Genomic DNA, 27,152 nt, shown 5'->3' with positions numbered 1-27,152 from the left:
AAGCAAAATCCTGTTATTTAATTTTTTGGGCAAATGGGGGTGGGGAAAGGGGGAAAAAAAATAAAAATAAATAAACAAATAAACAATGTATTTGCATTAAGCATTTATTAAAAAGGTAAAGTCAGTGTAGGGGAGACGCTGGCAGAGAAAGACAAAAATCAGCTCCTACGACCTGCAAGAGAAATTAACCCAAAGCTTGAGGCAAGCGAAACACTAGTAATGCAGCTTCATTGCCTAGTATAATAACTTACGTGTGCAGCAGTATTTGACTCTCAGGTACTTGTATGTGCCATAACAGGGATCAGAGAATACACTGTTGGTGGCTGGTACATTGCAGCTCTGACGTCCATCACACCTACACAATGACAATTCATGAAAACCATTTGAATAAGAACAGGACTTGATTAATTCCAGCTGTAGCTACAATATTCTCAAACTGACCCATTAGCAACCAGATATCAGTTAATGCACAACACAAACAAAGGTCTGTTAAATCCATACCATGATGACACTATGGACAAAGAGCTGGATGAACGGCAGTTGGTTTTTCTGATTTGATGTGGTGGACGATTCTTAATGCAGGTTTTTCTATCTGTACGGCCATAGTTTGCAGCAAGGATCCTTATCTTAGAACCTAACATGGGGGGTGGGGAGAGACCATGTAAAATTCGGGAAAAAAAAAAAAGGCAAGATACGAATTTAATGGATTGCGACTTCATCTTACCAGGACAGGACAGACGCAGGATAGAGCCCTCACATGCAGTTACAGTTTCTGAGAAATAAAGGGTTTCACATTAGAGCATAAATGGAGCAAAGAAATTAAAACAAAATGTCAAGCATTACTCTGTTCATGAAAATTGAAGTTTAGGTTTCTTAGAACAACAAACTCTTACCAGAGGACCTCCTACAGTAGTCATAGTCGTGACCATGATCATGTCCACCGTGACCATGATCATGTCCACCGTGACCATGTCCGTGACCGTCATGTCCACCACTCACTGATATCAGCAGGTTTGAGTTCAGCAAAATGACTGAAAAACAAACACAAAAGAACTGATTAAGACACCCGTTTACTGCTAAACACATTAGCATTATAATGAACACAACTTGAACCACAGGGAAACTGATCCCAACACAATAGTGTTGCCAAAAACTAAATTCACTGCACATCTGCTTGTCAAACCCAAAAAGAAACTCACAGGTGAACAATAAGCTGAGCGAGAACATGATTCTGCTGTTGTCTTCCACTGTGATTGTCGTCTTTACTGATTCAAATTTATAGGCCGCTGGTGTGAGTGGTAATGAGCGACACCTGTGCGCAACACCGGTCTGCTGTCCCACAGAGGACAACAGGAGGAGGAGTGACCAGCGGATACAGGTTTTTTATTTTTATTTAAACAGTTGTGAGAAACACATAGGCCTCATCTCTACAACGTGCAAATTTATGCAACTTGTGTACATGCCTGTGTGTGTGTTTAATAATAATAATTTTATTTATACTATGTTTATTTATATATGTAAGAGGCAATAGCTGTCACCTTAAAGCAAGAAGGTCGCTGGTTCGAGCCTCAGCTGGGTCAGTTGGCGTTTCTGTGTGGAGTATGCATGTTTTCACTGCGTTCGCGTGGGTTTCCTCCGGGTGCTCCAGTTTCACCCAAAGACATGCGGTACAGTAAAGGTGAATTGGGTAGGCCAAACTGTCTGTAGTGTTTGAGTGTGTATAGATGTTTCCCAGAGATGGGTTGCAGCTGGAAGGGCATCCGCTGCTTAAAAACTTGCGGTTCATTCCGCTGTGACTACCCCGGATATATAAAGGGACTAAGCCGACAAGAAAATAAATAAATGAATGAATTTATATCTGTTTATAATATCAAATCAACAACACTTATAGTCTGACATAACATAACGCTGTGTAAAACATGTGCTAGATAAGTTGACAGTCCATTCCGCTGTGGCGACCCAGGATTCATAAAAGGACTAAGCTGAAAAGAAAATTAATGAATGAATAAATAATCTAGTATGCTATTATTGAGTCACAATATGGCGTTAAACAGTCAGGAACAGCAGAGGGCAGAAAGATATTGATATATGATATTGTGAATATCTGTGGCGAGGCAGTGGCGCAGTAGGTAGTGCTGTCGCCTCACAGCAAGAAGGTCGCTGGTTCGAACCTCGGCTCAGTTGGCGTTTCTGTGTGGAGTTTGCATGTTCTCCCTGCCTTCGTGTGGGTTTCCTCCGGGTGCTCCGGTTTCCCCCACAGTCCAAAGACATGCAGTACAGGTGAATTGGGTAGGCTAAATTGTCCGTAGTGTCTGAGTGTGTGGATGTTTCCCAGAGATGGGTTGCGGCTGGAAGGGCATCCGCTGCTTAAAAACTTGCAGTTCATTCCGCTGTGACTACCCCGGATTAATAAAGGGACTAAGCCGACAAGAAAATAAATAAATGAATGAATTTATATCTGTTTATAATATCAAATCAACAACACTTATAGTCTGACATAACATCTCTAACTGCATCATACATATAGATGCGAATAATTGAGAACAAAATCTCTAATAACTTGGGCAACAAGAAAACAAAGGTCAGACATAACAAGAGGATATTTCTGTGGTCAAGAGAACCAGAGGGGAAATTCAGCTCCAGTCCAGCAAGAATTTTTTGGTCTAAAAGACGTCTAAACATAGCCTAGACGTCTAGGCTAAATCACGGCTAAATTTGGGCTGTCAGTGAAAATCTAATAGACGTCTAAGCATAGCCCAAGTTTAGACTAGACGTGATTTAGACGGCTACATATATACGTCTAATAAGCGGTGAATTTTGGTCTAGGCTAAATCACGGCTAAATTTGGGCTGTCAGAGAAAATCTAATAGACGTCTAAGTACAGCCTATGCAAAAACAAGTCATCAAAATTTCAGCTACTTTCAATGACTGTTTATACATTTAATAAACAACAAAAATACACATATACATATCAACATTTTTAATTAACAGGTTCTCAAAAATACAATCTATTCAAACTAATTTAACAAAGCTTTTATTAATAAAAGCAACATTAACCAATACAAAATAAAAATATATATATATATTTATATATAAATGTCAAAGTTATGACAAAACAAAGATTTTTTTCCTGTTAAACACAGAAGATATTTTGAAGAAAGCTGAAAACATGTAAATAAATACTATGAAAGTAAATGGTTACAGGTATTCAGCTTTCTTCAAAATATCTTGTTTAACAGAAGAAACTCAAAGGCTGTTATTTTTGCTTTATATGCTCAGAATTATTATTGTAGCTTAAAAATATTCTGATTGAACAACTGAAAGCATGTGGTCTGTTTTGAGGATGTTTTAGACATTTCTCTGGACTTTAAACAAGTTGGGACCATTGCTGTCTATAGAGAATGAGAAAGCTCTCAGATTTCACCTGAAGTACCATAATTTGTACTTTGAAGACAAATCAATGTTTGGTACAGCATGAATAATTAACTGTTTTCATTTCTGGTTAAAAAACCCCTTTAACTGTACATGAACCCAAAAGTCCATCCAATCCATATGTGACATTCAGCAGGTTCTGCAGAACTTCTACACCAACATCTATAGGTCTGTCCCCAGGACCAGCATCTTCCGCCCAAACAATAAAGATCTCCACTGCTGTGTGTGCATTTTGAGATTCAGCCACTGCACTTTCAGTCCTGGAGAAAAAGGGAAAAAAAGTACTGAGATGTGTTCTAAACTCTGTCCTGTAACAGTCCTGTGAGTTTTACAAATACGTTTATAAAAGGAAGATGGGTTGACACACTTACCACATATTCTTTTACAAGTCTTCATTGAGGTAGATGCACACACTCTTCAAATGAGGTAGGTGTTCAGGACACAATCACACTTGATGGTTACATATTAAAACTAGAAGAAAAAACACCTATTAACATAAAAATAATTAGCCACATGTTTACAGCTTAAAGCAGATTACTTATTAACACATTTAAATTAAATTATTTATTCACTTATTTTAAGTATTTTAGCATCAATGTGTTATATTCAATGTTTCTTTATGTCAACCGCAGTTATATGGATAATGCATGTATATTGTTTAATATTCATTCTGTGTGTTTGATGTGACTCGAACGCTTCATCCAGCTTGTGAATGCACATGGGCAATCTGCATATTGACAGGGAAACCAGCAAATGTGGTCATAGTGTAAATGTATTAGTCTAAAGTGTTTAGGCAACTCATGCCTGCTAGACTGCTCATTTTACATAGACACACTCAAATATCTGTGGAGAAAAACAATAAGTAACAAATATTAGAGAAGCATTATAATAATACTAATAACAACTACTATCAGCTTACTTTATACTAGATTTTACTGTGACAAGTCAAAAAACAGTTACTCATTTTACAAAAAAAAAATACATTTTCCATAACATAGTAAAGTTTATTTATAATATAAAAAACAGAAATTAACTTCAATTGATTCTCTAAAAAAACGGAATTAACTTGGTGTTTGTTTCTAAAAGTCTCTTGTTACGAAATCAGAAACAAACATGATTTAAAAGCTGAAACTGCAGAAGTTTCATTTCATGACTGACTTTTTAATTGACTTAATGGGGCAATTTAATTCAGACGACTCGTAATGTACACAATAAATGCTCTTAATCACCGAACTTTGCTTAAAGGGCAACGAAACACCAAAACACATTTTTTGAGCTGTTGAAAGTCGAATATGTGTCCCACACTGCTATAAACACTATTAGGACACCTATATTTCACTAAAAAGTGTAAATTGGTTGTTTTTGCGTTATTTCAAGCAAATTCGTACTTCCGGTTTGAAACGAATTTTTGAAGCTGCGTCACAGTCATGACATAATAGCGTGTATTCCAGCGTGCAGACTGGACGTCTGTGCCAGAGTGAGTCTTATTACGTCTTACAGTGTGATGCATTAATGCATGAGTAAGGCTTGGTTCAAACCAATCAGCGTGCTCTATTATGCAACTTCATTAATATTCATTAGTGTCACAGTGTTTTCACGACAGAGACGCCACGTTGTGTTGGCAAAACAAGCGTGAAGTGTTGCTTTTATAGTTTGCTGCCGTTAAGTTTTGTTTTCATTTTCTCTCTGTGAGAGCGCAGCTGGAGTCACGTGAGGATTAACAGTGTACGTGACGCTCGACAACAATAACTTACGTGTCTAAGGAGGATTATTGTTTACCTGAGAGCTGTTCTCATCTGCAAACGCTGAGATCCGGATTTGCTTGTAATCTCCTCTTCATAAAGACGCGGCTCTAGTTGCTGGTGATTGTCCTGTCTCTACAGAATTGGTAAGTGAGCGACCAGTACTCTTTGTTTATTCAGTTTGTTCGTATCGAACTAAGTTAACTATTGCACCGAGTCACCGAGTGTAAACACGTTAGCATCACAACCAAACTTTAACCTCGTGTAGGGTTTTTACCGCATTTAGTGACCGGAATAACACACGTGGCTTTCTGACGCTACCTGCCGTGTGCATCTAAGTTTCCGGGAAATGCGGAGGGTTTTTTCTCTCATTCACTTTGCGGTATCAAACATTGCATGAAAAATACACACTTAGAGCAGTTCCTCGAATCAAATATCTCGTTTGTCGCGATGGGCATGAATGAATTCCCTGAATGAAAGAGCCAAACTGCAGTTAAAGTCCAACATTTAATAATTTGGCAAATAATTCGACTACAGATGTCCATGTAGGTTAAACACCATCCCTTTCTCCTGTGTGTGTGTGTGTGTATTTTGATTCTGAAACTCGCGCGTGCCCAAATAGACACTCCCACACCATCCCACTTTAGTTCCTCCGACACTCCCCCCTAAACTGAGCTGGACACGCCCACTTTTCTGACTTTTTCCAAAGTAGAGGTGTGAAAAGTAAGGTTTTCAAAGTAGAGGGTTTCATGGCCCTTTAATAAGTGTTTAATTTTGCGTGTTTAAAAGATTATAACACTCCCTCACACCGTTTTTGTTTGTCTAAGATTTTTGGAATAAAGGGTGCCTGTGCATTAATATAAGTGTAATATTATATTAAAACTCGCACATATGATTAAAAACATTGCCAAATAACAGGATATTAAAGCAGATTACACTTACCTTGTAGGCCACTCGAGCTCGGACTCCAACGCTGCGCTACAAATTTCAAACCACAACAGCTTCTTCCTCTTGATTTGTTGGTCCATTTCAGCCGAGCCGACTCGACAAATGTGCAATACCGCCATCTATCGTGTGGAAGATGGAACTGTGTCGATTTTTCTTAACTGATTAGATCTGGCTTGTTTTGATGTAAGATATTATAAATAACAAGATATATTATACCATATACATTTTTCATTAAAAATAAAAAGGCAGTAAGTCTACAATTAATTTTTTATGTCAATTTTGCGAGGTGGGCAAAGCCCATCTAATTCAAAGTTAAATAATGGCTATAAATAGAACATGTCACAAAATTACACCTTAACACTTGTAGATGTAGTACTGATAATGCGTACGTGATGAACGCTCTGCACGACCAAATACTACAGTGAATCAGTTTAGGCTATCAGTGGTAGGCTTGGGCGGTATTTCGGTATTATGGTATACCGCGGGATCTAAAAATAGCAACGATGTCGTTTTCAATACCGTTATACCGTCATAAAATATTAAATATCCTTTATTTAATGCCTACAAAAACGTATGTGTGGTTGTCATCACGGGACAGTGTGGAGGAGAGAGAGAGAGGAAGAGGGAGGGGGAGAGGGAGAGGTGACGTGACGTGTCGCGCTTCAAAGTGTCCTGCAGTTTGGCAGTTTCGACTGAACAGAAGGGAGACGTGGCTAATATGAACGAGAGGTCTGCATTAGAGCTGAAGATCTTTGCCCGAACTCGGCGAAACCCGAAAAAATCCAAATCCCTGCATTAAAATCCATCCCTGCAAAGGTGAAACAAATGATGATGAAGTAGTAAAAAAAGCGAATTATTACGGCGGTCAAGCCAGTCACTAGCTCAGAAAGAGCGGTTATTCCAGCCGCAGGTATTTCGCGGTCGCTCATACACTGCGTATTACGGTAGAGCCCTAAACCGCAAGCTGACAGGTAAAAAGACGAGGCCTCTCGCTACAGTGAAACTGCTGTCATGGAAAATTGAATGGATGTTCCTGACTGGTAGAAGAAGAACAAACAATCCAAAACTTGCAAAATCAGCCAGATCAGAACTCTGCATCTCGACCTGTAGCAGCAGGAAAGGGTGTTCAGCTGCTGGACGCACCATGAGTGAGAGACTGCGCTAAAGCCAGTGGATTTAAATGTTCCTCCACAATCACACGTAGCCTAATCTTGGTGAGTACAGGGTTTAAAATTATAAATAAATATTAATTAAACCATATAATCATAATTTAGACAGAGTATACAGGCTAATGGTGGCATTATTCTTTTATTATTCAGCTTCACCGCCGCCTTAATGCCAGATTGTGAAGAGAAGTGGATAAACAAATCTTGCAGAGCCTTTATCTTAATTTCGTTATTGCCAAAATAACCTTCATCATTTAGAGTTTATTTTAATTTGATTTGTTAAGAAAGATTTTTTTTCATTTGTGTGTTGGCCAATTTAAAGGATAAGTGCATGTACCTTGACCTATAGAGTGCTGAGATGTTACGATGTTACAGAGGACTTACTTTATTTCTTTGTTCCAACTTTCAAGTGGCATATAGCCTAGTCTACGTTTGTTACGAATAAATGATGTTAAAACATATAAATGACTCATTCTTGAAAAAATGCATTAGAGCTGTGTGCATGAGCACATTTGAATAATGTCGGGCTGTAAATGGGTTCGGGCTTTATAAAGCTGTCAATCTAACTGTACCTGTCGGACTCGGGACCTATCGGGTATAATTTTTATGGCCTGATTACAGCTCTGCATTCCTGCTGCAGTACCGCGGGAGCCGGCCAGATTTCTTATGGTGTGGGAGTAAATTTCTGAATAAATCGCGGGGGAGATGTGTGTGTGTGTATGTGTGTGTGTGAGAGAGAGAAAGAGAGGTGCTGTGCTTCGCTTGTCTCTCTCTCTCTCTCTCTCTCTCTCTCTCTCTGACCGCGAGCCTAAGGTCGCATAGAAGGTATTCAGTTTCTGAATGGTTTAGGCTCAAGCCAACAGTTTGGTGACGCTGTCTGAGCCTTACGTCATAATTTTTTTATTACGCCGGTAATACCGGAAACCGGGGTAAAATATGGAGGCGGTTTGACGGTATCAAAATTTGGATACCGCCCAAGCCTAATCAGTGGGCTATAAATAGCCAGCTGGATGACGAGCTAATTCAAGGCTATGCATAGACTATGAAAATAACATATTTAAAAGCCCAAAAACCTTGTAAATGCGATTGACTTTACTCACTTAAAGGAATATCATACATATCTCAAAGTATTTTGCCAAAAAAAAGACAGGTAAGCAAATTTAAGTTTTTTTGGGCTAGAGATGGGTTACACATAGCCGGACTAGATTGGGTCTATACTTCACCGAGAAACTGAAACTATGTTTATTACTTGCAGGAACCTCATAAACCTTATTGACTTTGCTTACATGATGGAGTATCATACATATCATAAGCTTTATTAGCAAAAAAACAACATACAACCAAATTTAAGGTTATTCGGGCTAAAATTGGGTTACACGTAGCCGGGCTAGATGTGGTCTATGCTTCACCTAGCCGGTGAAATGACGGCTATTGCTTGCTGGGAGTCTTCATGTCTCCTTCAGTATAACACACACACATCAACTTTTAGGGTGTCTTGCTCTCTTGCAGGCTTCTTATCAGGACAGTAAAATAAACAGCAGACTAAAACAGAGAAAATTCCTCTTATAACAGAATCAATAAGAGAATTAAAAATCTTTTACAAAAAGTAAAATCAACCGCTGTGATGCCATTCACAGTTCACCTGAGCGCTCCTGATGACCTTTATCATCCAGATACACACTCCTTCAGCTTCATTTCAGACTCTTAATGGCAGACAATTTAAAGAAAAGCTTATATTCACAACTGTACCTCACCTGAACCATGATTATCCTCATCATGTGCCGTTTACCAAAAGCTGTACAGATGATAGCATTAAATTTAGCAGATAAAAAGGTACGTATATAAGACAAACTTTTGTTCAAATTCCTCCACAGCATTATCCAAGAATGGGTCTTGCTCATCATCCTCCAAAATATAATCAAGTACAGGATGTGACGTCAGAATTTGGGAGATTTATATAATATCAGCTGCTTTCTGTTCTGAACGGTCTGACAGATAATTCATCAATGCCTAGATCATCACTCATTGCTGAGTAACATGTATTTCTTTACAACCACAAACAGAGCAATAGACTCAATTACAAAAGAATGAATTACATATTTTTTTAAGAAATAGACACCAACACACAAGTCAAATACATATTTTATTATTATTATTATTGTTATTATTATTATTGCACCATCACATTTCTTAACAGCACACTGCAAAAGTGTAGTAGTCTGTACAGCACTGCTGCAACATGAAATGTCACTTTAAGTCTCAAGAGAACATGCAAACACAAGATAAAAACAGTGATTGCACAAACACTTATCTTTCATCTTTAACTCTGTAAGGATGGCTAAGTCTCTGCAAAATATAAAAACCCTGAGAACTGTTGTGGAAATTCTACGAGATGAGATCTCAAGAATTGTCAGATGCTAAGACAATAAACTTTCTGATCTGACAAGACGATCAGAAAACCTGTTACAAGCATGGGCTGAAAACCCAGAGTCTGCATTACCATTATGATGTGACATGATTAGATTTGATTTTTAAGATGCATGTGACTGTATTGGAGCTGTTTTGGCATGACAGCATTAGCAAGTTGTATGGAAATGGCTAAATCAACTACTATTTTAAGGATGAGTGAGCTGTTGGGAATCAGCCTATTTGAGTATTACTTAACCCTACATCCTCTAACTTCAGAGTGTCGAGATCATGTTCGTAACAATGAACACTAATCCCGGGGTGTGACAACTCGGTGTGGCATTTGGTCCCGAGTGGTAGTTGTTCTGCAGTTTTCCTGAGATGAGTGATAGAGGAGTATAGTTGTGAGGTTGCAGTGGTCTTCTGGTGAGACTGAGGTACAGGATCGTGGCTGTATCCTGTGTAGAAAAGGAAGAGAGAGAGAGAGAGGGAACAGGGGAGAGAGTAGGTGGTGTCTGTGATGACTGTGCTTGGCTGGGCATTCCACTGTGACACCGGATGCAGGGTCTCTACCCCCTTTCCTGGCTTGTGGCCCAGAGTTTGTTACTCTGGTTGTGATACGTAGGTTTGAGGGTTGGCTGCTATGCAGCTGAGCGTATACAGCCAGGAGTCTTTGCCCTTCCTGTGTGAGGTTGGTAGTGCAGGGGGGGTGCCTCTGTCCAAGTTGTTTACATCATCAGAAGATATACCATGGTCTGGGCTGTGTCGTCAGTGCTGAGAGACACTCTACCCATTTGGTGTACTGGCATATGAGTTCAAGGGGAAGAGTAAGCGAAGGAGAAAAAAACACAAAAAAAAAAAAAATTGTTGCTCCTTGTGAGCCCATGGAAGTGTCCCGCCCGATCCATCTGGGTGTCTGATCATGAGAGGATGGTTTCTCTGTGTTGCTGTGGTGCTCGGTGAATCAGCGCCCTGGGCATGTTTTGCTGTGTGCAGGGTCAGTACATTAGCATTACCCCCCTCTGGCTCTGAGGCAGCACGAACTGTGGTGTCGTGGGGTCTTCAGGGACAACCCAAAAATGATTCACACGCACCTGTTTTTTAAGATGTAGGAGGTGTTGAGTGACATCTGCGTTGAAGCTGAGGTCAGACAGGAGGATCGGGTGGTAGGTGGGGTGAGTGGTGGAAAACAAACAAAACAAGAGACAAAGTAAAAGTAAAAATAAAACTGGTCTGACATGACGAGTCAGACGCCTACGAGTTCACAATGTCGTTTGTCGACATTTGTCGGGCTGGTGAGATTGGATGTGGCAACTGTGTTCTGTTAGGCAGGGTTGTTGGCTGCCGGTTACAGCTGCCAGATCTCTGGGTTTTGGTTGGGTGGTGACCATGGTCCAGTCATTCAGGTCCTTGTCAGTGCCTGAAAGTTGAACTGTTCTTATCTTTTTTTCTGTAGACGACCATGATGTGGTTGTCAGTGTTGTGGTCGCCTAATTGGGAAACAGAAAAGGTGTTGATGTTTCACGGGCTTGTGGTGGGCAGTTCTGAAGCCTTTTGTTTCCACCCTGGGAGGTGGAACGTGAAACAGAGTCTAGCAAGTTGGAGTCTGTGCAGCTAAGTGCACTCTGATGTCATGGGCTGCTGTGCTTTGAAGGGTTACAATGATGACTGCCCTTTCTGCATGCTGCGATGTTTGTGGGAGCATCCATCGACACGGGCTGTGGGCATACCTTGGCAAGCATTCTCATCCCAGTACTTGGAGTACTTGAATGCCAGGTTGGTAGAGGTGGCTGGGGTTCATCCACTACGGCATCGCAGATGGTCTGTCAGTTGTACAGTCTAGGTATTTGCCTTCTGGCGCAAAGAGTGTTTTACTTGCATATGCCCAGACGTTGTCTCACTTCAGTCGTGGCCAGCTGTTGACCTTCCGTCAAACAGAAGGACAGCCCTTTTTGACAGGGTGGTCATGGGTCTAGAAGTCTTTGAACAGTTCTTAATGACGTGTCTGGAGTAGTTGCACCCACTTAGGGAGCCGCTCGGTTCGGAGACCTTTCTAGGCTGTAGTCTTTGCGCTAGCCACAGTCAACTGTTGTAGGGCATGGTCTATCTCCTTTGAGTGGCCAGACACGGTGGTACTTTCATTAAGGATGTCATCAACGTAGATGAGGTTGCCTCTAACATAAGCATCGGGATATGCTTTGTTCAGGAGGGTGTTGCTTTCGGCTGGTGAGTTGGCCTAGCCGACGGGGCACCTCATGATCGTTTAGTGTCTGTTGTTCAAGGTGAAAGCTAGCTTATGCTGGTCATTTGGATGTACAGGTATCGTCCAGAAGGCGGGGACCACATCAAGCGTTGAGAAGATGGTTGGTCTTTGAATTCTGGGCACTTCCTGTTCCAGTGGTGTCATTGGCCCTCGTGACAATGCATTTGCTGATTTAGCTTTCTATAGCCAGGCACCCTTTCACCCTGGGCTTGAGGACGGGCCAGATGGGTGCCGAGCAGGTTTTGTTGCATAGCCCGATGTCCTTTTCCCAGCATGGAGTTGGATATTTCCATGTGAAGGTCAGTGGGACTTGCAGTCTAAAGAATTTTTAGTGAGGGCACCGTTGTAGTCATACAGGATGTGCTGACGTTTGTCGGTTGGCATCATCCTGCGTGGCCTCAGCATGTCTGTTCTGTTGAGGAAAGTGCCCTGTCTTCATCCATGTTAGTGATGGGGTGACAAATGGCTGGGCACACGGCAAGGAGTTAGTCCTCAGTGAGCTCACTTCTGCCTACCTGTTATTTGTTTACTGGTAAGACAGATGTGAGTGTGGCGAGCTTGAATGGAACAGTATAGTCTATGTTTTCTAAGCTCCCCTCTGGTGTCGTTCCATGTAGGGTGAGGCCACTAATTGGCCCAAGAGTTCAAAGTCATGGAACTTGTAGCTAACCAATCGTCCCAGTAGGTAGTCTTTGGGGATTTTTATGTCAGTTGCCATGCAGCTATTACACAAGACATATACTGTTCATGAGGACAGTTCAATTTAGGGTATGGCTTCCAGGTTGAGGCCCAGTTTTATGCCTTCTGTTGTTGGTTGGAAGAAAACCCAATGTATGGTTTAGAGTTCGGCCTTTCGTATGGAGAGCCATATAGAGCACCTGTTTGTATAGGCTGGCACCACAGAGTTTTGTTTGATGATGACAGAGCAGGCCTCTGGCATGGTCTGGCCTGAGTGGGGCTTCTTGAGGGTGACAGCCATCGTTGTTGGCTGTGAGAAGTGTGGGTGCCTATCACCGGTCGTTAAAGGTGTCTATATATATGCCTGAAGATGTATCAGGCTATTAGCTCTGATGTGAACATCGTGTGGCGGAGCCGTAAGAGTTAGGAAGGGATGGGTCAACCATCCGCCGTTCCGGTTCAAGTTCAATGTGCAAATGCTGTTGGCAGTTGTCATGTGTGAGAGTTCAGCATTTGGACGGTAGTGTGTATGCTTGTTAGTTGAACACAGGTCTGGGGGTGTGTTCAGGCGGAGTGTCGCACCGTGCGAGGCTGATGGCTGCTGGGTTGTCTGCTCACAGTGCAAGCACAGTGTCATTCACAGTCCGGTTATTCAACATTAAGCCCTTTGAGGCCTGGGGCAGCAAGCGTTGGGGTTGCTAGCTGGTTTGAAGGCTGCAGAGTAGCGACCTTGGTGTCACCCCCCTCTGCTGGTCTATCCAGTCTTGGCTTTTGGGGCTGACTGCGGCACTTCCCCTTTCGGGTAGTCACATGGCTTGTAGGAATGTGACATCTCTTTGTTGGGTTTTGTGTTGGAATTTTGCTCTTTTTTTCACTGTCTTTAGTTCTGCTCTTTACAATAGTGTTTCAGCTTTGTAGCTTTACACTCAGTTCATCTTTGGCTTTCTCCTCTCGTCGCTCCTTGTGTCCGTTGTCCGCTTGTAGCTCCATCGGGGCGCGATGCAGTCCGTCCATTGGCTCCGGGCTAGGTCGTTCACCCTCAGCGGATTAACGCAGACGTCCAGCTGTTCTCTGCTTGGCCGCTGCAGCTCCATGGCGTCGTTGGGCAGGAGGTTGTGGGTTAAGCACTTAACCAGGCCTCCAGTTGGTCCCAGTGAGCAGCGGGCTGGACGCACTTGACATGCTGGTCTGTTGGGTGAGACAGAGATCACAAGGGAGAGAGAGAGAGACCCACATGGCCAAATCGAGTGGATGTTAGCATTGAGCTAGGGGGTATGTGCGGGCTAGACGTTGGTCCTTCTAAGGATTCACTGGGGGCCGGACAATTCGGATGTCGAATTTGGGTGGCTAGATAACAGTTGATATCTACGTACTGGCCTCAAGGCTTTTAGTCATGCACCAGGCTGTGCAAATTATCAATCAATTATTTAAATCACCCTGGTGGTTCTCAATAACGTGGTCTCTGAGCAGGTCAAAGTAACTAAAAATAATTAAGTAAATAAAATAACAGTAACCCAAAAAAAACAAAAATAAATAAATAATACTAACGATAAGTTAGACAAAAAGGCACCTCGCCCGGATGAACGGGTGTACAGGGAAAGAAATCTGAAAGAACATACTAATATGGATATCAGTAAATATGAATAAAAATAAAACCGGAAAGACAGACAAGGATGAGAAATGTGGGAGAGAGAGAGAGCGAGAGAGAGAGAATAGCAAAACCTATGGACACGTCTAAAACGTTCGTTTTATAGTCCTGTAGTGGGCTAAGTTTAGACTAGGTTTTACATGCTATTTACGCTTGGTGGTGAGTGAAAGGCATTCAGATGAAGATCGCAAGAGCGTGCTATCTGGCTAGACTTTCCCCAACTCCTACTGCAGTCGCTATCAGATCACTTGCCTATAATGCAGTTCGGACGAACACGATCGCAAACTTTAAACTGAATTTACTTTGCCGGAAAATAAAGAAAGCGTGGCGGGAAAAAGTCCATGCGGCTTAGAAAGCCACGTGAAGGATGTTCCTTTTTTTAGGACGTTCTCTTTCTGCCCAGATGTTTGGGGGGAAGTGTGCTTATACCTGCGGGTCACGTGACAGCCCGTACAGCATTCTGACCAATGATTTCAGGGGAAAGTTTGCGCGCGAACCTTCCTTTGTCTCGGGGCTGCTCGTATGCAAATTTGAGTGTCCGCCTAAAGCATGCGGACAGGCATTTAATACAGGGCTTTAAAGAATAAAGCAATACGAGTTATGGTCTCGCTCTATGCATCATGTGTTGTAAAATGTCAGCAGAAACCCATCGGTACAAAACATGGGGGGGTTGAAAGTACATCAACATAATTTTCATATCCTTACAATATTTATGCTTTACAAAGGCCTAAATGGAACATGCATACAGGTTATAAGAGAGGTTACACAGGTAGGAAAACTCAGAAATGAGGTACAAAGTTTACAAAACATAACACTTTAGTTTTGTGCTGTTTCAGGATTTCTGAGTGCATTTTCTTTCTGTCAGAACAGCCTCGTGGGTGTGTGTGTGTGTGTGTATGTATTTGGGCAGGAATGTCTTTGAAGCTTTCCTGCTTATCTTTCCAGTCCCCCCTGAACAACTTAAGCTGTCACGAAAATCCAGACTTCTTGGAGCCAGGAGTCGTAAAACCTTCTGACCAAAGCCAGACCGTGATAAAATCAATAAGAAATTTTATCTGTGGAATGTACGCTACATATGCTGTGCCTCCATCCACCGCCACAAACCACATCGTGTTTCATGTGAATTAAATGAGTGCCAGACTAATATGGAGTTGGCTTGGAGAAGTGGACTGCAGTCATACCAATGTGTTCACCTCCGGTCAGTTTCATACTGCAAAACCTTTTTAACCTCACCTTCACTCACAGAAGAAAGTTTAAAAGAAATAGTTAAAAACAAGTGGTTTGGGCAGGACAAAATAAAACAGTGTGTAGATTGTCAAAAACTAGCCAGAGAAGAAAATGCACCACTGTCAGTTGAATCCAAGATTGGAGTCCCACCATCAAAAAGATTCATATCGGTCTACGAGCCTAATATATCATATTATAGTAGACTGGGCAGAGTCATGGTATCAAATGACACCAAGAAAAATTCATGGCACTGTCCCTGTGCAAAAACCCAAAGGTCATGTGCCCATAAATACATCGCAAAATGGCACCTCTTTCAAGTTCAAGCATATTAGGGGCATGGTGAAGACACATCCGTTCAGCTGAGGGGTGAAGTCCAGGGGACCATATGTCAGGACAGGGCACAACATAGTTTATAAAGAACACATTCTTATAACACTAAGGTCAAAGTGGGGGAAAAGTGAGTGAGAAGGTCAGAGCAGAAATGCCCCTTACTCTGAAATGCTGCATCTTTAAAGTTTTTCAGTCTACATTGTTAAGGTTAACGTCACTGCCGTCCCTCATAACAAATGGTCATTTGAGGCTCTGTATCATTCATGGAATTTGATTATGCATTAACAATTTTCTTATCTTTGTTGTATGTTTGTCTGTTCCAGGTGGTTGGGCTGTCATCATGTGTCCTTGTGGCATAGTCTACAGTATAAAATGTAATCTGCGAGCAGAAAGTCCACAGGATTTTGCAGATATGCTTCTGTCATGGATGCATCTGCCTAATGTTGATATATATGTCTTTGCTCGTGGACTGTACACCCACACAAATTTGAGGCAACCCATAACTTTCTCACCTTTCGAGGGAAGGTTACTCAAACCAACCACTGAAAATTTTGCAAAAGCAAAATCAGGAAAATTACAGGTATCTCTGCCATGGCTCACTGCAAAAAAGCAAAGTCCAGATCCAGATGGTCATCCAATAACTGGTTCTGCAGAACACTATGTTCTGTATGACCGCTTTCACGAAGAGAACACAAAAGATCCTCGTGATTCGCTGAGGAAGCTTCGTCTTGTGCCTCAACTAGCTGGCAAAGTTAACAGTCAGGTTGCAGAACAGCTTTCATCAAAGCTAAAGAAAAATAACTACTTTATGAACATGGCATTGCCATCCACACATGTTTTCCTAATGCGAAACATCATCCACCATTACAATGTCAGAAAAAATGAGAAACGTCTTCATGACATACAAAAGGAATTCAACAAAAACATTCACATGAATGACCACAGCCAGGTTGTTTTAGGTAATGTTTCCTTTACTGTGTAACAAATACAGCACTATATCCTAAACTGTACTTTGACTGTTCGTTCCAGTTGCTAAGTGTCAAGTTTCTATTCTCTTATTATTATCTGTTCTCTTCTGATTATGATGCTTTAATGTACTTTTAGAACCACTGACAACACTGCCAGAAAATATTGTGGCTGCACAAATGACTGCTGCATCACCAGGCATAACATCAGTCACATCCCTCAGTCATCAGTTCCAATTACAGAAAAATCTGCTTGTGAACCTACCACTCTTCTGAATTTTTTGGAACCTACTAAGCCTTCGGAGAGGGACTGGCATCCATTACAAGAAAAACTGGTGAAAAATTACCATTACATGGACACACACACGCATGCTGCATGCACGCACGCACGCACGCACGCACGCACGCACACACACACACACACACACACACAAACACACACACAGATATATATTTATTGTTAATATTTTTATTATTACAGTTTGATTACGTGCTGGACCAAAATCGCCCTGGCAGTGAAATAATTTTGAAGGAGGGGCAAGTGTGTCTTATTCGAGAAGAATTTTGGAAGTCTTGGATTGCTAAGGGACATGGACTTCCATGTAAGCAGTCTGTTTTTATTCGAACTTGGTACCACTTTATAATAACTACACACTATAAATCATTTATTAAGCATTATCAAATGGTGAATTCATTATCTGTTAAGCATTAACTCTACATTAGTAAGCCTTAGTAAGCAGTTTATAACTTCAGCTACATATGTTCTATTCTTGACTTACAAACATATTTATAATGTGCTTAATAATTGTACTTTCATGCTTTGCTAATGATTTATTTTTCATTACTAAATTAAGTATTGCATTATTTACAAACCATTTGTATTTAAGAGTAGTTGAGGGTTTTTAGAATAATTCAGAATGAGTTTAATAAACTATTGAAATCAACGTTTATATTTCTTTTTATTCAGGCATATATTAATGGTTACTATGTATGTTAATAAATGCTTTATTAACTCAACTTCATCTAGTTTTGTGACCTAATCTAAAGTGAGGACTATGTATGCTATATAAATCCCTTATAAATGACAAATAAAGGCTCAGTTAAATTCTAAACAGGTAAAATGGCACTATTCATTCCTATTTATTTAAAGATATACAAATGAAACTGTACTTCAAAAGAAAAATAAATCTTTGCAACCTTATCTAAAATAAAATAACTGTAGAGTTTAAACATTGCATCTTATTATATTATTAAATAATTATATTGTTGTTTTATCCAGTTTTATGTCATATTTTGACACTCCTGTAATTTGGCAATGTTTAAACTTTACAGTAATTTTACTTTTTAGAAAAGATTGCAAAGATTATTGTTCATTTGATTCTGAGCCTTTAATTGTTATTTATTAGGGATTTATAAATCATGAATAGTCCTCACTTTAGATTAGGTCACAAAACTGCATGAAGTTGAGTTAATAAAGCATTTATTAACATATTGGTTAACTATTAGTATATGCCTGAATAATGAAACATATAAATGTTGATTTCAATAGTTTATTAATCATTTACTAACTCATTCTGAATTATCCTAAAAACCCTCAACTACTCTTAAATACAACTAGTTTGTAAATAATGCGATACTTAATCTAGTAATAAAAAATAAATCATTTACTAAGTATGAAAATACAATTATTAAGCACATTATATAGGTGCTTATGTCAAGAATAGAGCATTTGTAGCTGCAGTTACAAACTGCTTACTAACGTTTATTAATGTAGAGTTAATGCTTAATAAATAATGAATTCACTAGATGCTAATGCTTAGTAAATGATTTATAGTGTGTAGCTATTATAAAGTGTTACCCCTATTTTTTCTAAAGATTTATGATCTAATACACTTGTATTTTAAAAATAAGTATTTATTAATTTTTTCTTTATTCTAAATCTTTAGAAAATATGTTTGGTAAATTGGTAAAATAGTGCCTAAAATGTCACTAAAATACAGCATCCGCTGCGTAAAAAAAAGTGCTGGATAAGTTGGCGGTTCATTCCGCTGTGGCAACCCTGGATTAACAAGGGACTAAGCCGAAAAAAGAAAATGAGTGAATATTAGTCAGTCAGGCTGTTAATCATTTAAAATATAACATTTACACGTTATTTTTAATATAAAATCATAAAATGGTGTTTATATATATGTATTAAGGCTGTAATGATACATCAAACCCACGATTCGGTTCGTATCACGATTTTTGACCCACAATTCGGTTCGTATCACGATTTTTTTTTTTGGGGGGGGGGGGGGGGGGGGTGGGAGAAAAAAATTATTTTAAACTTTTTAAAACTATATGTTTTATTAAATAACATTTGAAAAATCTTTATAAACTGAACACCAAAGAACAAGATTAATATGTAAATTATTAACAATATAAATAGCCATATATAATATAAATAAATAGCCAAAGCTATAATACTTCTGTTTTCTTTGTGACAAATACTGTTGAAAAACAGTAAAAATTCTTCTTCAATCAAGTTCTCTTACATTTACAAAGTAAATTAAATGGCTACTGTTTCACACTGAGGTAACTGAGGCTCACTGCCTGTGCTGCAAACCACAAATCAAGTAAACAATAAACAAATAAACAACTTATTTCTACTAAGAAAACCAAACTAGTTTGATTTAAGGGAGTTCCAAATTCTTCTTCAGAAACACCATCATGTCAACATTGTCTGGTGAGAGGCTTGCTCTCTGTGCTGTGACAATGTCACCTGCAGTAGAAAATACTCTCTCACTGGGGACAGATGTTGCTGGGATTCCAAGATAACGTTTAGCCAACTTGGCTAAATGGGGGAACTGATTCTGGTTGTCCTTCCACCACACAAGTGGATTTGAGTCCAATGAGAGGCTCTGCACTGCTCTGTAATGCTGCACCTCCTCATTCACCACTTCAGACAAAGACTTGGATGATGATGATGATGCCTGTTCAATTGATAAGATGTCTCCAAACAGTTCAGCCATTGGTGCTCTTTTGGCTGGAGGAGGACAGTCACTGCTGCTGGAGGCTTTCTCTGATTGCTCCTCTGTCTCATCCCTGGACGTTTGGGCCTGTAAGACCAAATCCATAACAAAATTGCAGCATAATGTTAGATACAATAAAGAATATGAAATCCAGGATGAATGAAGATAACTTAACAAAGTTAAGCAATATTATTATTATTATTATTATTATTATTGTTATTATTATTATCTGACTATATTTAAATACTGACTTTGAATAAATAGGCCTAACTGATTTACACAGTACTTTATTTAATAAAGTTTTCATATTTTTTAAATAAAATTTTATAATTTAATATTTAAATAAAATGTATTTAATTATATTAATATTAAAACAATCAAAAACCTGAACACTCTGTGAAAAATCGTCCAGAATTCTCTCAGTCATATTCTTGAAGATTGTATCATGGGTGGTCTCATCAAGGAAAGGTAGAGATTTGAAACGGGGGTCAAGTGCAGTGCTCATATGAAGAAACTGAATTAGTGCCTTATCCGTATCAGGGTATCTGTCCTCGAAGTCATGTGCAATACCAGCTTTGATGTCTTTCACTACTGTTGAGTCAGAGCCACTGTGCTTCATGGAGGCCAGGATTCTGTGTTTCAATGGCAAGATCATTGAAATAGTTGGAATCTGCTCAGTGCTCATGAGGGTTGTCACAGTTTTCAAAGGTTTAAGAACCTGGACCACGTCCTCAGCTAGTTTAACATCATCATCAGACAGAGTGACGATGTCTTTAATGTTCTTCTTGACACTCTTGTCTGTTAATGCAGAGAAAACAGCAGCCTGCTGCTCAAGGTAGCGCTCGAGCATGTCGTGGCTAGAGTTCCACCTAGTAGCCACATCCTGGACCAGCTTGTGTAAGGGCAGCTGTAGCATCACCTGTTTCTCCTTTAACACAGCTGCAGCTGTTGTGCTGCGGTGAAAAAACGTGACAACTTTCCTCACTCTGCCGAGGAGTCGGGAAATCTGGTGAATGCCCATCCCTCTCTGCGCAGCCAGATTAACAGTGTGTGCAAAGCAGCGTATATGCGGTGAAAATCCGGCCGCTTCGACAGCATTGGCAATGTTTCTGGCATTGTCTGTTGTCACGGGAACGGGGACGTTTGATCTGCTGATCTTCCAATCTCTCACAGCCTCTTCAAGTATTCCCGATAAATGGTCGCTTGTATGGCTCTCATACACCGGGCGTGTTTGGAGGACGTGGTTTGCTATTTGCCAATTGCCCGTAATATAGTGTGTGGTTATGGTCACATAGCTGTCTGTGGCACGAGACGTCGATCCATCTGTTGTGATTGCAATGGATTCAGCAGTACTCATCTCTTTCTCCACTTTAGCCTTTGTTTTCTCTTTAAGTTTTGGTATTATATTAATATTAGTACCATTAATACATTTTGACAAACTATCTATATATATATATATATATATATATATATATATGTGTGTGTGTTATATATATATATATATATATATATATATATATATATATATATTTATTTATTTATTCATTCATTTTCTTTTCGGCTTACATCCACAAACATCCACACAAACTCACTCACACACACTACGGACAATTTGGCCCACCCAATTCACCTGTACCGCATGTCTTTGGCCTGTGGGGTAAACCAGAGCACCTGAAGGAAACCCACGCAAACGCAGGGAGAACATGCAACTCCACACAGACACACCAACTGACCAAGTCGAGGCTCGAACCAGCGACCTTTTTGCTGTGAGGCAACAGTACTATCTACTGCACCACCACGTCACCCCGAATATATATAAATAATTAAAAGTAACTAAGTAACTAATTACTTGAGTAATTTTTTCATAGGGTACTTTTTTTTTTACTCTTACTCGAGTAAATTTTAAGATTGTTACTTTTACTTGAGTAAAATTTTCGGCAATTACTTATACTCTTACTTGAGTACAGGATTTGGATACTCTACCCACCTCTGCTCCCAGGCTATTGGCCCAGCCCCATTAAAGCCCTGGCTCGATAGTGGAAATGCGGCTAGTGACATCACTAGCTCTATTGAGTGCAGTATAAAGAGTGAAACAATAACTGTTGCAGAGCGCAAAGCAGTGATAGGTTAAAGAAGTCAATAGCCTTGGAAGGTAGTGATGTTGGCAGGCTAAAAGTTAGAAGTGGATGCTTAAGGAACTAGATAAATCTAGATATAAGATTAGAGCAAATTTTTTTGTAAATAATGTCTACCTTTTGTAAATAAAGAGACAGAAACAAAATGGGAATATTTTATAAATATGTAAATAACAAATCCAATTGTCATAGCTCAAAACAAATGAACAAATGCCTGGACTAAAGCTGTACAGCATGCAAAAAAAAAAAATTTAAAAAAAAAAAAAAAAAAAGTGCTTTTTCATAAAGTTACAGTACAACTGAGATCACAGAATGGTTTCCACACATATAGTACAGCTTAAGTCTGGATTTTTTTATTTTTATTTTTTAAATAAAAAAAAATATATATTTATTTACTTTGGTTCTTGGTATGAGAACTTCGTTAATCATTACTCAGACCAATATTCTGTTGACCTTAACATGTAAACTTTAGCAGACAGAACAGACTCAGTTGCAAGCAGCTCATCTTTCAGTGCTTGACAAGAGTTTAAATTTAGGACTAAAGCTACTGTTGCCTTTGTCGGCTTGAACCAGTCTGGTGACATTTCACCACAAACATTTACCTTATTGAAATGAATTAGTAAAAGATTAAAATAAAAACCCACACACAATTTCCATTTAAGCATTTATTACACGTAAATGCTGAGGAGACAGAGAAATCAGCCCAAATCCACAAGATCAGCTCCAACGACCTGCAAGAGAAATTAGACCAAAGCTTAAACGAGGTCAAGCAAAACACCAGTTATGCATTTTTGCCCAGTTAAACAACTTACGCCTGCAGCAGTATTTGACTGTCAAGTACTTGTATGTGCGAGGACACGGATCAGAGAACACACCATTGGTGGCAGGTACATAACAGCTCTCACGTCCGTCACACCTACAGAAGTGTAAACAACCACGACCGGAGTCGTTCATTCTAGCTGTAGCCAAGTCATGCTCAAACTGACTCATTAGCAACCAGATCTTAGTTAATGCAAGTCACAAATAACTGTTAAATCTATACCTTGCTGAGACACGGGGCAGAGAGTTTGATGAACGGCAGTTGGTGTTTCGGACTTGACGAGGTGAAAGATTTATATTGCAGGTTTTTTTATCTGTACGTCCATAGTTTGCAGCAAGGATCTTGATCTTAGTATGTCCTACACGGAGGTGACAGAGAGAGAATTTTAAAAAAATAAAATCAACCCACCCACAAACCTTAAAATCCATATTTTACAGACAGTGATTTCATGGATTGTGACACTTCATCTTACCAGGACAGGACAGACGCAGAACAGAGCCCTCACATGCAGTTACAGAGTCTGAGAAATAAATATTCACTTAAACTGGTAGATTATACTGGCTTATAACTGGAGCAAAATAAACAAGGATTTAAACTTTTCAATGAGAGAGAAAAAAAAAATAAAAAAATAAATAAATAAATAAATAAATAAATAAATAAACAAATACTGAAACACTTACTAGTAGACCTCCGGCAGTGCTCATAATCATCATGATCAGGACCGTGACCACCATTTGCTGAGATCAGCAGGCTGGAGTTCAGAAGAATCACTGAAAAACAAACACAGAAGAACTGATCAAGACACCCAGCACTGCTAATCACATTATTAGCAGCACAAAAGTTATACTAAAACTACCCATGATACAACAGCACAGCCAAAAGCAAATTTACTGCACAACTGCTTGTTAAACCCAACAAGAAACTCACAGGTAAGACAAAAACTGAGAAAGCCCATGGTTCTGCTGTTGTCTTCCACTATGCATGCAGATTTTACTGATACATACTTATAGGCCACTGGTGTGAATGGTAATGAGCGACACCTGTGCGCCACACCGGTCTGCAGTCCCACAGAGGACAACAGGAGGAGGAGTGACCAGCGGATACAGGTTTTTAAAAAAAGTTTAAAGCTACGGTCACACTAGAGTTTGTGTGTGCAAATACAATGGACTCAGTATTATGTTTGGAGTCAGACATCAGGAAAGCACAGACTAATAAAGAAGTTGTAATAGCTATCTTTTTTGATATAGAAAAGGCGTACGATAGGCTTTGGAAGAAGGGATTGCTGTTTAAATTAAAATCTTTAGGAGTCACTGGCAAAACGTACAATTGAGTCATGGATTTCTTATTTGGAAGAAAGATACAAGTTAGGGTAGGAAAAGAATATTCACATGAATGCACAGTGGAGAATGGAACTACTCAAGGTAGTGTTTGCAGCCCATTGCTGTTCAATATAACGATAAATGACATTTTCTCTCAGGTTGAACAAAGTGTAGGAAAATCGTTGTTTGCAGACGATGAGGCATTTTGGATTAGAGGCCGGAATGTGTCATTTGTTCAAAAGAAAGTACAGAATGCAATATTTGAGGTGGAAAAATGGGCAAATAAATGGGGATTAAACTGTCTGTTGCAAAAACTCAGGTCATTTGTTTCTCAAGACGGCATAAAACCATATCACTCGCTTTAAAACTATATGGGCAACCACTAGAACAAGTAAAAACTGTAAGGTTTCTTGGGGTTTGGTTCGATGACTAGCGGATATGGAAGGATTATCTGAATATAATTATAGAAAAAAGTAAAAAGGTTATTAATGTACTTCGTTGCCTGTCAGGGCAAGAGAGGGGAGTGATTAGGACATCATTACAAAATATATACTGGGCCCTCATGAGATCTGTCCTTGATTATGGGTGTATAGCTTACATGTCGGCAGCAGAATCAAACCTCAAGAAATTAGACATATTACAAGCGCAGGCCCTTAGAATATGTAGTGGATCATTTAGAACCTCACCAGTTTCATCTATGCAGGTTGAAATAGGAGAAATGCCCTTAAGCATTAGAAGAATGAATCAATGTTTTTATTTACAGATGGATCCAAAGACCCACAAACAGGACCTCCCTTACGAAGTTCCCCTAACTCATCTCCCAGTTGAAGAAGCAGGTAACAAGATACTAAAACCTGGGATAACACATGGGAGCCTTCCAAGAATTCCCGACACTTTACACCCAAGTCTCCTCTTGCCAACCGGTTTGCAATATGACAGTCTAGTCACCATAAACACCTGGACTCACCAAGCACACTTTGGTTCTCAGTGTTTTGTAAAAAATGTTGCTGTTGTTGTGAAAGTTTGTTATAATGGCATTTCCAAGGGCATCATTTGAAAAGATTTTTTGCACTGCAGTTTTACTTGAGCTTGACATACTATGTATAATGTACGGTGGCCGGGAAGTGCAAAACAACATTACAAAGTTTGAAACACTTTAACAAAGCTCGAGACAAATTTACATTTTGTAAAACATGTTTACCTATCATCAGACACAATTACATAGGAAAAACAATTTTACCAAGGACGAAACAAATTTACATTTTAGAAAACAAATTAACATGACGCAAAACACTTTTACAAATCCCGAAACAAATTTACAATTACAGATTCCCTACGGAAAGGGAATGTACCACACCCCGGAAGTGACGTAGAATGTACCACACACCGGTAGTGACGCAGGGGAAAGTTGTTGTTGCTAGTGAGCGCGGTAAATTCGCACTGTGGAGTACATGGCGTAAACAAAGTTTATGGTGACCAAACATGGACTGCGGTCGAGGGTTGTTTTGCCCGTTTTGTGGCAAACACATGAGCAGCTTAACAAAGTTTTACTTTGTGTGTGGTCGGTGTTTAGAGTTTATAAAGGACGCGAACCAGACGGAAACGCCAGACCTTGCGCCAGACATGCTGCATCTATGTGTTCAATATATTAACGAGATCCACTCGTACGCTGTAATCATGAACATGATGTCAAGTCTACACGGTGTAAACCTCTGCTTGAGGACTCTTAAAGGGTCACGAAACACCAAAACACATTTTTTGAGCTGTTGACAGTCGTATATGTATCCCACACTGCTAAAAACACTATTAAGACACCAATATTTCACTAAAAAGTGTAAATTGGTTGTTTTTGCGTTATTTCAAGCAAATTCGTGCTTCCGGTTTGAAACAAATTTTTGAAGCTGCGTCACGGTCATGACATAATAGCGTTGTATTCCAGCGTGCAGACTGGGCGTCTGTGCCAGAGTGTGTCTTATTACGTCTTACAGTGTGATGCATCAATGCATGAGTAAGGCTTGGTTCAAACCAATCAGCGCGCTCTATTGTGCAACTTCATTAATATTCATTAGTGTTTACAGGACAGAGACGCCACGTTGTGTTGGCAAAAAAAGCGTGAAGTGTTGCTTTTATAGTTTGCTGCAGTTAAGTTTCGTTTTCATTTTCTCTCTGTGAGAGCTCAGTCTCACGTGTGGATTAACAGTGTACGCGACGCTCGACAACAATAACTTACGTGTCTAAGGAGGAACATTGTTTACCTGAGAGCTGTTCTCATCTGCAAACGCTGAGATCTGGATTCGCTTTAGTCTCCTCTTCAAAAAGACGCGGCTCTAGTTGCTGGTGATTGTCCTGTCTCTACAGATTTGGTAAGTGAGCGACCAGTGCTCTTTGTTTATTCAGTTTGTTCGTATCTAACAAACTATTGCACCGAGTGTAAACACGTTAACGTTAGCACCACAACCACACTTTAACCTTGTGTAGGGTTTTTACCGCATTTAGTGACCGGAATAACACACGCGGCTTTCTGACGCTACCTGCCGTGTGCATCTAAGTTTCTGGGAAATGCGGAGGTTTTTCTTTCTCTCATTCGCCGTGCGGTATCAAACATTGCATGAAAAATACACGCTTAGAGCAGTTCCTTGAATCAAATATCTCGTTTGTCGCGAGGGGCATGAATGAATTCCCTGAATGTAGGTTAAACACCATCCCTTTCTACTGTGTGTGTGTGTGTGTGTGTGCGTGTGTGTGTGCGTGTGTGTGTGTGTGTGAATTTTGACTCTGAAACTCGCGTGTGCCCAAATAGACACTCCCACACCATCCCACTTTTCTTCCTCCGACACTCCCCCCTAAACAGAGCTGGACACGCCTACTTTTCTGACTTTTTCCAAAGTAGAGGTGTGAAAACACCCTGCTGAAACGAGGGGGTTTCATGGTAAACTGAAGGAAGCCAGTGTTCTGGTTTAACTGGTGTCCGTGTTAACTCTGGCCCCTTTTCAAATGTGCAAACTATCCACGTTAGCAGATTGGTCACTTTTTCACAGCAACAAAACATGCCCATACCGAAT

The 27,152-nt window shown here is 40.0% G+C and overlaps 3 protein-coding genes across 3 annotated transcripts in view; 1 reads left to right on the top strand and 2 right to left on the bottom strand.

Annotated features, from left to right (window-relative positions):
* The window catches only part of fam20cl (family with sequence similarity 20 member C, like), a 588,191-nt gene that overhangs the window by 162,600 nt on the left and 398,439 nt on the right, over positions 1–27,152 (top strand). The window lies entirely within an intron of this gene.
* LOC147838518 (L-rhamnose-binding lectin ELEL-1) lies at positions 89–1,251 on the bottom strand. The gene is made up of 6 exons (XM_087304486.1): positions 1,200–1,251; positions 894–1,031; positions 725–772; positions 502–634; positions 252–355; positions 89–172 (listed from the first exon to the last, which is right to left on the bottom strand). Exons 1-6 carry the CDS (start codon positions 1,225–1,227, stop codon positions 159–161), a joined length of 465 nt encoding a protein of 154 aa, XP_087160612.1. The 5' UTR covers positions 1,228–1,251; the 3' UTR covers positions 89–158.
* si:dkey-240e12.6 lies at positions 22,602–23,750 on the bottom strand. Its single transcript, NM_001089375.3, is given in 6 exon segments — positions 22,602–22,682; positions 22,764–22,867; positions 22,994–23,129; positions 23,244–23,291; positions 23,452–23,541; positions 23,699–23,750. Coding segments are annotated over 6 exon segments (420 nt in total). The 5' UTR covers positions 23,727–23,750; the 3' UTR covers positions 22,602–22,668.

Source organism: Danio rerio, chromosome 22 (assembly GCF_052040795.2).
Source record: "Danio rerio strain M-AB ecotype USA chromosome 22, GRCz13ab, whole genome shotgun sequence".
Lineage (NCBI taxonomy): Eukaryota > Metazoa > Chordata > Actinopteri > Cypriniformes > Danionidae > Danio > Danio rerio.
The sequence above is the reverse complement of the archived record's forward strand: the minus strand, read 5'-3'. Positions and strand labels throughout refer to the sequence as shown.

What these genes read in the sequence shown, in the direction of transcription:
- LOC147838518 (XM_087304486.1), bottom strand. Translation starts at nt 1,227, where the DNA reads ATGTTCTCGCTCAGCTTATTGTTCACCT. An exon ending in GCTCAGCTTATTGTTCACCT is followed by an intron (nt 1,032 to 1,199) that starts GTGAGTTTCTTT and finishes TTTGTTTTTCAG; the next exon opens with TCATTTTGCTGAACTCAAAC. An exon ending in TTGTCCATAGTGTCATCATG is followed by an intron (nt 356 to 501) that starts GTATGGATTTAA and finishes GTCATTGTGTAG; the next exon opens with GTGTGATGGACGTCAGAGCT.